Source organism: Scleropages formosus, chromosome 18, assembly GCF_900964775.1.
Source record: "Scleropages formosus chromosome 18, fSclFor1.1, whole genome shotgun sequence".
NCBI classification, from domain to species: Eukaryota; Metazoa; Chordata; class Actinopteri; order Osteoglossiformes; family Osteoglossidae; genus Scleropages; species Scleropages formosus.
In genome coordinates this window covers 20,136,719-20,149,913 of record NC_041823.1, presented here as the reverse complement: position 1 = coordinate 20,149,913, position 13,195 = coordinate 20,136,719, and the positions used below count along the sequence as shown (strand labels likewise).

Below are 13,195 nucleotides of genomic sequence, written 5' to 3'. Positions count from 1 at the left end.
TGAGAACGTGCTCGAACCTCAGCAAGCGGAACAAAAACGCGTCCTCGGAGCAACGGTCCCCCACGGATGAAGATGACATTGTTGTGCGGTCCCCTCTCCCTCATTAGCATCGCTCGCACCTTCACTCTCTCCTCGAGGCTTTGACCCTTGACCCAATCCTTGCCCGGTTAAGGGCCGCTCTCAGCATGCGGCCCACTCACCTGTCAGTCAGCGATCGGGGGCGAGCCCCCCCGCGGAGCGACATGCTGTCTGATTGGCCTGCCTCTTCCAGAAAGCAGACAGCTATTGAGGGACAAATGAAGCGAGACAAAGAGAAGGAGCCGCTGCTGGACAGCAGGACAATGAGGCAGAGTGACGGACGTTGACAAGAAGCAAACGAGAGGACGATCGGGTGTTTGCTTTGGAAGGAGGTGCGGCTGAAACGTAGCGCACGACGGACAGCGAAGCGGCGGTGAGGTGCGCCCGGCGCCCGTAGCGGCGCTGCTTCTCGTCCAGCAGGCGCAGAGGAGCCACGTTTACACAAAGTCACGAAAGCCGTTGCAAAGTCCCGCCACTTTGCGACTATAACTCCCTTTTCGGGAAGCATCGCAAACACGTGCCGCTTGCGCGCGCCAGCGAGCGAGGAGCGCTCCGCGCCAGCCTACCGCCAGCGCGGCGGCCTGTAAAGCATCTCGTAAGAGTCGCGCATTTCGGTTCCAGAAACTGTAAAAATGTGGCGAGTTTGGTGTGGTTTTCCCCTTTGCGACTATTCTCACATGTCTGATTTGCCTCAGAAGACCGCAGTCGCACGGCGCCCTGGTTTGGGCACGGGACCCAGGCAGGGTGTGGATTCCCATCCTCGGTTTGGCATCGGGAGACACGTCTGCAGCTGTGCCCTGGAGCCGCTCGTGGCGCTTGTGGGCCTCGCGTCGCGTCCGCCTTCGCCGCACGGGTGACGCTGAGCGAATCGCAGCGCGGGTGGGATGCGAAACACCTGTCGGCTGACGGGGAAATAGGAGGATCCCCCGAAGGGTCTGGAGCCGAGCGCTCCGACCGCGCAGCGCCGCACGCCGCTCATCATAATTGCATCTCCCTTATTGTAAAACAGGGTGTAGTTTGGCATTTGAGACAAGTCCTGTCAGTCCCTCTTAGCGTGGATATAAATAGACCTCCAGAAACCGTGGCACACAGTCGCTCTGCGGTTATACTTACAGAAACAAGTCGCACATTCAGCTCTTACGAAAGCTGCGGACCTTCTTCCCATAGGCGAGCATGCGTACGCGCGCACAGAGTCTGAAACCGCTTGTCCCGCACGGGGCCGTGGCAAACCAGAGCCTAACCCGGAAACACAGGGCGCAAGGATGGAGGGGGAGGGGACACACCCAGGGCGGGACGCCACTCCATTGCAATAAGGCACCCCAAGCAGGGCTCGAACCTGAGACCCATCACAGAGTAGCCACAGGCCAAACCCGCTGCAGCACCACACCCCCCTAGGCAAGCATGAACTATCTTAAAAATCCAGAGTACCGTGTCAGTGTTCCACACACACATAATGGGTGTCATTTTCAGTGTCGCCTCTGACAGTGACATAGAAGTGTGCAAATATTTATTGATAAATGCAATGTCGGTTTCCGCAAAAGTGTATTGGAAGTAAACCTACTAGGCCCAACGCTGGAGGAGAGCTCTCTTGATTCTCTGTGTCTCTCTCTCTCTCACACACACACACACACACACACACACACATCCTGTGTACTCAGGAAAAACCCCAGAGAGGAAGGCTTCACACCTGTGCTGCAGCTCTCTGTCTCTCTCTCTCTCTCTCCCATCCCCACCCTGCTGTCGCTATTTTACAGGTGTGTATCTGTGTACCTGTGCGCCGGCGTCACAATGCGCAGGGCTGGAACACGTCACCGGCAGCGGGAGCCCCTGGTCGTGTCCACCGTCCACCGCACGGCATGGTTGTGGCAAGCACCTTCCCACCCCCATCTGCATCACACCACCCCTCCCTGCCAAGCAATGTGTAGAAAGCCTGGGGCTCTGGGAGAGGACTCCACCCATACCTGCCAAGACTGCTCTGCAGCACCGAGCCCAACAGCGAGTCCCCCCCCCAACCCCATCTCACCCCACCCCATGGGTGCAATCCTTCATAGCTACATGCAAAGCTCTCCAGTGGGATGGGAACCCTCGCTGTCAGGCAGCAGCAGTCTTGCACGCTTCCCATCTCCTAATAACTGACAGCAGTAGCAAGAAGTCATGGTGATACGGAATAATTAAAAATGAAAAATGCCACATATGAGTAATTGCAGGGCTGGGAAAAGAAAAAAACAAAGACAAGAGGACGTGGTGGTTCTTCCAGCTTCTGACCTTTGCTTGAAAGAAGAAAGTATTGTATACTCGGTTCTCTCGTTACGTTTTGAGTTACAAACTTCCAAAAATACAAACATTTTTCAGTCCCTTTAATTATCTGAGTTGTGCTTGATTGAATTTTTAATTGTGGGGTGAAACCAACTTCCGTTTACACATCCAGCCTTTAGCTGGCAGTAAAACACACGCAAAGCAGAGGAGGTGTGCGGGACCCGATTAGTTTAACTCGCTTCCACAGTGTTTACAGCTCGTGTTGGAGCGTTCTGATCGATGACGAGACGACGGATGCTCCATGTTTATGGGATAAATCATTCAGCAGCCTGTTTTGAATAGCAGTTTGTGGAGAGTTTCATTTTTAGTTTCAATTTTAATGTTAGCACAAGTTAATAAAAATGTGAAGCCTCACACTACATTTATTCATTATAGCTCTATACAAGACTTACAGAAGTGACTCGGTGAATAAATCAAAGTGTCTCTGTTTTTTCGCTCTTATTGATTGTACACACAGTAAAGAAAAACGAAAGTGGCCACATGCCGATGAATCAGTCGACAGCAGGCACTGAGTAGGAGCTCGTGGAAATTATGTATATTTGTTTATTTTCAGTCGTTTTAAAATAGGCTTAATGTTTCAATTTAATAAAAGAAAAGAAAATAGAACTCCTCCGAGGGACTGGCATCCCATCCGTGCCGTTCCCTGCCTCAAGCTTGATGTTTCCAGGAGAGGCTCCAGAACACTGCAACCCTGCACAGGACCAGCAGTTGGCGAAAAGAGAATAAATAAAGCTTTTACGTTGAGTTTTAAATGTATTACTGCTTTATCTGAGATATTTAAGGGACGTAATGCATGCAATAAACTGAGGGATGTCTGTAACCTTTTATTTCATTGTGTCTTAGCTGTTGAATTAACAAAAAAAAAAAAAAATTTTTTACAGGCTTTGGTCCAAACTGTTGAGGACTTGGCATAAATAACAAATATATTTGGATTTGAAATTGAACTTTGTAACTGCATTCGCAAGTGTTGCAGCGCTACTATACAGGGCTTGAACAATCAAGGCCATTAAGGGGCCACCGGAAGGTAATTTTGGAATTTTTCCTGTTAATTTCATCACACTCAACTGCACATGAGGTGGAATTCACCGAAAAGTCGCGAGAAAAGCGATCCGATCCGTAGAGATACACCAGCGGTGGCCACTGATGCAGGAGAGGTCAGGCGGACGCGGAAGGGGTCACCCCGTCGGCCGACATCTGCACACGTCCAGCCAAAGCCGCCGAAACATGTTTCCCGTAACGCGCGTACGTGTCGTTAGTCCGTTTCGGCGAGTAAATGCCACATGCGAATCACAGAAGAAACGGCGAATGGGTGTAACTTCGCACCGGTCAGTCAGCCCCCCTCTGCGAGGGCCGTAGGGGAGGCGCGTTGAGCCCGAGCGCCTAAAACCAGGCTTCTTTTTCGCAAATATGACAACTTGGGCAGCAAGTTCAAGAATGCATTTGTGACTGTGTTTTGACACATCCTTCGGTATGATTAATTTATCATAATCGGGTTTGTGGTTCTTCTAATTACTGCTCTGTTCTCTACTAATGGGTTTCCTGATAATGCAACTGAAGGTATTTACAGTTTTTTTTTTTTTTTCTTTTTGAGCAAATCGTTGGCGTTTGTTTTAAACGTTTCTGCACCTTGGGAAGGGTAAGTAACCGAGAGGGGAGGAGGGTACGACAAACCGAACCTTGGATGGGATTCTGCCTCAGCCCGATCAAATGTACACAATCTGTACCTTTGTACGGTAGTCAACACTCGGGCCTCACAAATGAACAAGGAGCCCCTTGTTCTGCGCTTTAACCAGCGCAGCCTTTCCACTAAGTAGCGGTGCTTGGTTTAGCGATACTATTTTCATATATTCCTGTTTGTACTTTGCCGTTACTTAAAGGCATAACCTTTCACTGGCTTCACCGTGTTTTTCGCCCCGATACGTATGAGGACTTTAGTCTCTGAAGCCTCATGAAAACCCTTGCTAATTTTAAGGCTCTTTTTATCCAACACAAACTAATATTACTCTGTGACTCATAAGAGATCCCACAACACATATTTCCAATAGTATGAAATGTTGGACATGCTGGGTGGAAAGTGAGCTGCAATTCCAAAGGGGAACCGTCGGCTGTTCCCGGGGCGGACGGAAGGGGGCGCTGTTCTCAAAGGAGAATAACCGGCAGCGGGGGCTCCAGCTTCTCGTCGCTGCAACGCTTCTCTTTGCTTTGACTCGTTTGTGTGCTCGGTTTCTGAAAGGAATCTTTCCATCTCCGAGACATCGCGTTGGAGCTCAGCGCGTTACGCATCCCACCAACTTCACCGTCTCCTTAAGTCGCCTTCTGGTGGCTGTTGGAAGAAAGCAAATTAAAAAATTAAAAAAAAAAAAAAACCTTCTAAACCTAAGGCTTAATGCTGATTTTTTTTTTTTTTTTTGCGTTTCGTTCCTGGTGTTGTTTTACGTGACTTTTTTTTTTTTCCATTGTATGTTTTTCTCTTTTACTTACACACGGCGCTGACAAGGGTCCAAGTTCACAGAGCGTAAAGAGCGTAAAGTTGAACGCACGCTGCGTAGGCCCGAGCGTCACCCGCGTGCCCTGCGCTCGGACCTTGAGCGATCTGCCAATGGGAATCCAGCGCGAGCGCTGTCCCCTCCAGCGCCAGCGAGTCCAAGAATGGCTGCTTTGTGCCTCGCAGGAGAGCGTGCGCGCGGCGTGTCGGTGACGCCGCGAAGCCGGGCCCTGCGTTATTTCCAGTCTCCCCGACTTGGCGGTATGCGTGCCTGTTGGTACGAGTGACACGCGGGCTGGAGGGGGGAGGGGTTGGCGGTGGCAGCGGCAGCGGCAGCGTTCGAGCGCGTGTGGGCTGCCCTGCCCTTTCCCAGTGGGCCCGGCCTCCGCGCGCAAGGCGCCGGGGCCAGCGACGCTTCACAGCGGATGTGGCAGGTGCAGGCGCAGGCGCAGGCGCGCTCGTCGCTGCGCGCGGGCTCCGGCCAGGGTTCCACGAAAGCACGTGCAGATACGAGGGGCGGGGGAAGTGGTGAGCTCGTAAAGGTGAGGTTAGTGCGGTCTACCTCCCTGCTGCTCTGCGCCGCGCGGCGCCGCTGCGCAGCACGGGTTGCGTTGATTCCGGCTGTAGAGGCCATGACATCAGGTAGGGTATCGATGATGCCCCCCAACCCAACCAGGGCAGCAGGAGACGGAGCCGCACAGCTCTTCCTCGGCTTCACAGGATGCATCGTCTCATCGTGTTCACGTTGACATCGCACGACCCGCCCGCCGCGTTCACAATTTCCCAGCTTCACAGAGTCTCGAAGCCATGTGATGTGCGGAGTCACGACGACACGAAAATGAACTGCCACGTTCATCGCTACCAAGTGAAGGTGCGACACTTCTTTGACCGCTCATTTCTTCTCATTATATTCTCCAGAATGTAACAGCTTTCTCAATTTTTTTTTTTTTTTTTTTTTTTTTATATTTCTAAGAATAAAGATTGCCAAAACGAGATGAACTGCTGCCAGAATTGGACACAACACGTTTGGCCCATGAGGAGATTAATATCTATTCATAGCACCGGGAGACTGGGAATGAAAGTTTTAATCTTTTGTTTACACGGATCTTCCCTGGCAGCAATCCGCGTCTTCGTAAGGAGGCATTATTTTCTGACACGGGAATCAATATTGACTGTCAAATGACGGAAGAGACACTTGGTGCGGTTTTCAACCAGTTTTAATTAACCCTGATTACAGTTTAATTACAAGTTGAAAGGGAAAAAAAAATACAAAAGAAAGAATCAAAGAAGAGGTTCAATGTTACATCATGGTATTAAATCTCATCCCTCTGTTTTGAGTGTTATATAACCGATGAGCAGGAGGGGGAGAGAGGGAGAGACACCATTACTGAGAAAAACAATACACAGCTTTTTTTTTCTTTTAAATGATATAATCCCCAAAATGAAAAAATATACAAGAGCAAAAAGAGGAAAAAGTAACATTATAAAATAAAAATTACAATACATGACAAGATAAAATCGTAAACTTCCTCCCGTCCCTCCTCCAGCGCATCACTCCACCACATCCCCTGAATAACCACTATCACTCTTCAATTACAGTCACTTTCCAAATCAATTACAATTACATTTATGTTATTTTACAATTTTAAAATGGTCACACTGTAAAAAGGCGGTGGTTGGTGGAAAGAAAGAACAGAGGAAGAAGCAGGTGACAGGAACCCAATGCTGAAAGGTGATGTATGCAAAGCTGAACAAGCCATCAGAAAGGGGGGAGCAGGAGGTAAATAATTGAACAACAGCAATAATAATAATAGTAATAATAATAATGAACAGCAATATTGACATCATATGGAAAAAGTACAAATGGGGAAAACGATTTACTAAAGAAGCATCATCTGTGTATATTTTCTGCACTGTGACCCTCTCGCCTATTCTCAGTCCTCTGTCCCGAGTGCTCTGCTGCAGGACAGGAAAGGTTTGACTGATCTTGTCCAAGGTGGGGGGGGGGGGGGGGGGGGGGGTGAAGGTTTGGGAGGGGCAAACAAAACAAACAACAAAAAAAAAAAATTTATTCCAGAAGTAACCAGTGCAGCCCCTCCACCCCAGGTACATTTACTCAGGTGGCAGTGTAGTGGACAAGCTCCCACCCCAGCCATGTAGACACAGTAAGGCACACAGCGCAGTAAAATCAGTGTGCGGCTGACGATATGAAGAAAAGTAAGGCAGCTGTCAGTTGAAATCCAGACAAGGCAGGAGGGGTAGGGAGCCCGGGGGCTCATCCATCCCAGAATGCCACGCTGTGTTCCGAGCTCCGGGACCGAGAGAACGGCCCTTCCTGGGCTCCCCGCACGACTCGACGAAGGAGCCCGGCCACACGACTCCCGGTCCGTGGCATCGCGCCTTACTCTCTCTCCCTGGAGCGGGGATCCCGATCCAATCCTCATGTGAACCCAGAGATGTTGCCCGGTGAGAATTAGTAAATGCTTTAACTGGCTTCAGCTCAGAAAAGAAAGAAAGGATTTCCAGTTACTTATAGCTCTGGATCTCCCCGTCCTCGCTTGCCCAACTTGCTAAAGAGTTCAGAGATGTGGATGCGGCGAGAGAGGCGGCGTGAGGACAGGACAGTCTCTTCCCTCAGCGCAGCCCCACAGCAGCTGTCCGCGTGGGAGAAACAGACGGGCCACGAGCGCGCGGACGCAGGCGCGCACACGCTCTGGACCGGCTCGCCGTGGCCAGGGGATGCTGCTGCCCGCTCCGCCTGCGTTTCAACGCTGGGTTTTCCTCCATGTCTCACGTCTTTTCTATTTCCATTTGTTTCCCTGTATAGTCTCACGTATTCATTAAAACACTTAGAAAATGTAAACCCCTACGAACCCTTACGCCCCCTCCCCCCGTCTGCCTAAATACACCCAACGAGTAAAAGATTTGTTTCTCACCCCCCCCCCTTTGTACAAAAAGATCCTGAATCGTACTTTAAACTTCATTTTAAAATCTCTCTCCATATCTATACATAATATATAATATATAAAGGTATAGTTTTTGTGTGTGTATATTCCAATATTTGAGTAGTTTTTTTTTTTTTTTTTTTACATGCTATAAAAACAAGGCAAAGAGGCAGTTGAGTTCTATGTTACACCCCCCCCCCCAAAAAAAAACTCTACCCCTCACTCCACTGCCCCCCATCCCTTAGTGCAGAGGAGCATACAGAGCATTAAAGGCAGTGTGGTGTATAAGTGTGTGTGCGCGCGGGTGTGCGCTGTGTGTGGGTGCTGGTTTTGTTAACACTATCATAGCGAGCAAACCGGGGAGACGGCGAACGAGCAGCACTGGTTAATATCTCCGATGAGACAGCAAGACCCCCGAAGAACTCTCGGGGTGGAAGGCCACCATGCTCCTCCCGTCCTTCCCGCACCGCCTCACTCTACCTCTCATACAGCCTATCGGGCCTGCTGTCCTCTTCAAATTCTTTCCGTCCCCGTCGTTGTGCTCTTACCTCCAATCCTCTAGAGGACAAACTCGGGCTGGACCCCCCCCCCCCCCATCTGTGCCTGTCCTCGTGTGCTTAGAGACGCAACTTTCTCCCCAATCCCTCCCCCTTGTCCCTTACAAAAGTCACCTGTAAAAATATGATGAGAAATCTGCTGGCATTTCCAAAGTCACACTGGAAAAAAAAAAACAATCGCCTTAAATGAGGGACATGTCTGAAGGTGTGTCTGCCACCTTGAGTCTGGAGCCAAAGGTTGCCAGCGATGGGCATGTGGAGCTGTGCTTGGGAATGCCCACACCCAGCGCCTCAAACTCCGCTCTGCAGCATCAGTGGGAGGAGAGTGGGAGGGGAACAGGAGAGGAGGTCTCCCTAGGGACCCGCCCACCCCCCCCCCCCGATGGGCCACTCCAGTCCTTTAGCACGAGTAGCGCGTGGAGATGACTGCCAGCAGCTGAGTGGCGCGGGCTCTCCATTGCTCGCTAGGCATCTGGTCAATGTCTGTGGGGCAGGGCGAGTGCTGGTCCCAAAAGAGCATTCTGGGTGCGGCAAATCGGCGAGTACCACACCTGCGTCCATGGCAGAGCTGCTCGGAAAAGGGAGACAGCAGTGTCCATGGAGGAGGAACCTCCCATCCGTGAGGAATCCGCATCGCAAGTCATACGAGAGCAGAGGCTGAAAGTCTTCGGGTGTCAGGAGCTGGAGGGAGGCAATCCATCCCCCTGGCTGTGCGCAGCCTCACCCCTCACCGCCTCACACTTCATTCGTGTGATATAACAGGCACTTACAAAATCCCAGTGAGTCTTTCCAAAAAAGAAAGGGGGGGTCAGTCTGACAGGACAGGGTGGGCAACGAACCTGAGGAAAGTTCTGGTCTGACACAGGTGTGGATCTCAGTCACAGTGGGGGCCCAGGTGCAAGAGCAAAGCCTTGTGGGAGAACAGTCTGTGGTGCAGAGCGGAGCTGCGGGGCTATCCCGGACAGCAGAGAAGAGGAGGTGCAGCGGGAACTGACTCACCCGCGAAGGGGGTGGGGAGCGGTGGGTGTGAGGTTTAGAGTGTGCCCAGGTTTACAGTTGGTGGGGGTGTCAGTGTTTGAGCGTATCCACGACTCTGAGTCAGTATTAGCCCACTGCTTGTGCCTGTCAGTGTTAGTGTCAGCATGTGTCAGTCTTACATGGATTAGCAGATGCCTGTACATCGTCCCGTTTGCGAGCGTACGCGTGCGAGGATCAGCAGTCGTTGTTCTCCAGGGACAGCTGGGCAGTGGCGCGGTGCAGCTCGGCGCTGACCCTGCGCTGGGCTAGAGGAGGGGGGCAGTCTGAGGCTGGCGGGGGGCTCTCGCCCTCTCCGTTCTCCTCCACGCCCCTGTGGGCCTCCTGCTCCTCGGCACGCACCTTCTTATCGTCGGACTCCTCGGCGCTGGCTTCCATACGCTGGTCCTCGCTCCAGCGGCGCTTGAAGCGCAGCTTGAGCGGGATGCACTTGGTGCCACCGGGGCTGGCAGGAAGAGGAGCGGCGGGTTCCCCCGGCTCGCTCTTTAGGACAGGAGGGCGGCGAACCTCGCCCGCAGGGCCCAGGTAGGGCGGCAGACCTGGCGGTGGGGGCGCGGGTGCTTTGAACACATCCTCGTCCAGGTCGTCGTCAGCCGGAGGGGCCGCAGCGCTCCCGTTGGGCTGCTGCTGTTCGCGTCTCTGCTGAGAGTAGAAGAGATCGAAGTCCTCCTCGCGCTCGTCGCCTTCCTCGTCGCTGATGTCCGTCACCTCCACTTCCTCCTCCGACTCAATGTCGGAGATGGGCTCCACCTGCATGGAGAGCACAATGTGAGCGAGCTCCTCTGCGGAGAAACGCAGGGCAGCTCCCCGGAACCGTCGCCGCTCCTTTGTACCTACTGCTGGTCTAATCGCGCACCACTGCCACCCCCAAGAGACACACTTGCACAACACGCAACAACTGCACCCACTGACTACAGGACCCCCTCCCAGGAGCATTTACCTGGTCCATGCTCTGGGGCTCACCTTGATCTTGGGCAGGCCGGCACTGCTGAGGGAGCCGGAAGAGGAGGAGCTAGAGACGAGGCCCGAGCCACTGGCTGAGCTCAGGTCGCTGCTGAAGGAGACAGAAGAGCCCAGGCCTGACGCGGAGGACAGCGAGCCAGAGCTGCTGGACCCAGGCCGGGCCTGGGCCTCCCGCTGCTTGCGGCCCAGCGGCGGTGGCTGCAGCTTGAACTTAAATGGGGAAAGGTGGGGCGGCTCCTCGCCCAGGTGTAGAGGGTGGTGCAGTGGGTGTGGGTGGGGGTGAGGGTGCGGCAGTGCTGAATGGTGACTGTTGAGGCCTGGTCTCTCAGCTCCCCGTTCGCCTGCGGCGGCATTGATCCCCTTGTCGGGGCGCTGGGGCTGGGGGATGACTATGTTGGGGTAGTGCAGGAAGGCACGGGGGCTAAGGTGGTAGTTGTACACGCTCTGGGTGTGAGCCTGCAAGTAACGCTTCATGTCCTCAGGGTTGAAGGAGAAGTGGGAACCCAGCATGGGCGAGAGGGTGGGGGAGGGGGTGTACGGCAGGTGCGAGGAGGGAGTCATGGAGAGCGCCGGTGAGAGAGGGGGAGCCAACAGCCCTGCACCCCCAGGACCAGGCAATGGGGAGACGGGGAAGGGGGACAGGGGGTCAGGGTGAACCCGGTGGGCTGGCGCTGGACGGGGAGGTGGGTGAGCAGGGTTGCCGGGCCCCCCGTACATACGGAAGAGGGATTCATGGGAGAGTCGGGGGTGCAAGATGCTGCGAAAGCCCCCGCCGCTCGGCCCGCCGGCACCTCCTCCGCCGCTGGCCCTCTCCTCACCCCCACCTCCACCGCCTTCCTCGATCTCAGAAGTGACCGAGGTTCCATCGCTGCAGTCGCTAACAGAGCCGCGAGCCATGCGGCGAGCCACCGTGCTGAACACACCCGGGCTGCGCAGCTCCTCGTTGGGGGACAGCACGTCCGACGGAGTCGAGGGCGGGAAGCGAAAGTGGGTACCGGCGCCCGTGGGTACCGGGGGTGCGCTCTGGGGGACTCCGCTGCCTGGAAGCGGAAAGAGAAGCACTAAATAAATCCGCGTTTACGAGTGACAATGTGTCAGAGCAGAGCAACACTGACCTGCAGATCCCATGTCAATGAAGGGGTAGTTGACGAGCACCAGCTTGTTGAAGTTGAACTTGTAAGTGAACCTCTTCCCTTTGGTCTTGTGTAAAATTCTCTTGTTGTAGTAATACCTGTGTACGACACACATGCCAAGGGGGAAGAGTTATGCCTCTTTAAAAACGTGGGCACAGGAACACAACCCGCTGGTCGACATGGAGCTACAGGGAGCAGTCATCTAACAGTAATGTGTGTGTGTGTGTGTCACTCTCATACAAAACACACACACTTGGGGGCACCACTGCCAAAGGCTTCCAGGGCAAAAACAAAATGCTGGAGGGTATGGATCCAGCGGACACCTTGCGCCACCGGTCCAAAGCTAGCAGAATGCAGGCCGAAGCCTCGTTTTGCACTTTATGCCATGTTGCCCCACCAATAACTGAGCGGTGCATCATCTGTTTACATAACGTCCACCCTCAACCTCTCTGCCTATAAGTCTCCATCTATGTTAACCTTTGTCCTCCTCGATCTGTTTATGTAACCACATCTTTCCCAATCTTCATCTCTACATCTTTTTATATAACTCCAATAACTAACTATACATCCGCCCTACTCTTCTCACACGCATCCCTTACTAGAAATCTGTGCCGAATTTAACTCCCGTGCTATAAATGACCTCCTCCCGATTCTTATGCACATCTCCACACATTTAACACGCCAGCAAGCCAGAGAAGAGCTACAGGCAGGGGCTCGCCGTGGGACTCCGTATGTGTGGAAGGGCAGCCGAATTGGGGTTCGAGCTGCAGCTGCCATTAAGACAACAGCTGTTACTCCAGGGGCCTCCTTTCCTCATCTCTTTAATGCAAGTAAGGCTCTTACGCTTACACACTGGCCGCTCCTTGCGCCGCCCCCTATCTCAGGTGCGTGGAGAGAGAGGCCGTCCCGCACGGACGAAGCTGCTACTCACACAGACAAAATAAACCTGTGAGGCATCTGGGAAGAGAAGTCAGGATGTCCAGAAGGCCTGCGAGAAAACAAGATGTCTGCGCAATGAGCGAGAGGTGCTTTGTTGAGGTGAAGTGGGTGGATTAGAGGAGGAGGGCAGGCGCGTGGACGCACATGAACGTAAGCCTCCGAGCTGTAAAAGGACGTGTGCCGAGCAGCCCTCGTACACGCGTGGTGCGCAAGCGGTCGTCCCGCTGCACTTTGAAGCGCATTTGAACTCACTTCAAACAAGGGAGAAAGGTTGTGCGAGCACCCGCGCTGCCTGCCAGCACATGCCACACATTGCCTGGGGGGGGGGGGGGGGGGGGGGGGTGTGTGTTCAAGGGGCTGCGAATCACTCACACACGCACACACCGACACCAGGACAACCGCCATGTGGGAATGGTTTCCTAATACCCCACAATAACCCCCCAGGGGAAACACCCACCCTCTTATCGCCAATATTAGACATTTCAAGTGCGGAGTTAAGAGGAGACGCAAGGCCAGAGGAAACTTCTAAGAAAGGATGAGATTTTCTGTGTGCTGAAGAACAGGCTGACACACAAAGATTAAGCATGCCTCTGGGCACAAGCATCCAACAGCAAATACATACAAAACTCTCATTACTTATCGAGTTGACACGTTTCTGCTTTAAGTGCAAGGAAGGCAACGCAGGAAAGGCACACAGAAGTCAGATCTCCTGCTATTTACATGGATGATCTCTACTGCTCTCCC

At 53.1% G+C, this 13,195-nt stretch overlaps 1 protein-coding gene across 1 annotated transcript in view; it reads right to left on the bottom strand.

Annotated features, from left to right (window-relative positions):
* Positions 1–8,550: 8,550 nt before the first annotated feature.
* Positions 8,551–13,195, bottom strand: part of erfl3 (Ets2 repressor factor like 3) — a 31,057-nt gene continuing 26,412 nt past the window's right edge. Inside the window, exons 3-5 of the mRNA XM_029260167.1 lie at positions 11,495–11,610; positions 10,380–11,419; positions 8,551–10,166 (exon numbers count right to left, since the gene is read on the bottom strand). Of these exons, the coding sequence (XP_029116000.1) occupies positions 9,594–10,166; positions 10,380–11,419; positions 11,495–11,610 (1,729 nt within the window). The 3' untranslated portion in view covers positions 8,551–9,593. The remainder of the gene's footprint in view (positions 10,167–10,379; positions 11,420–11,494; positions 11,611–13,195) is intronic.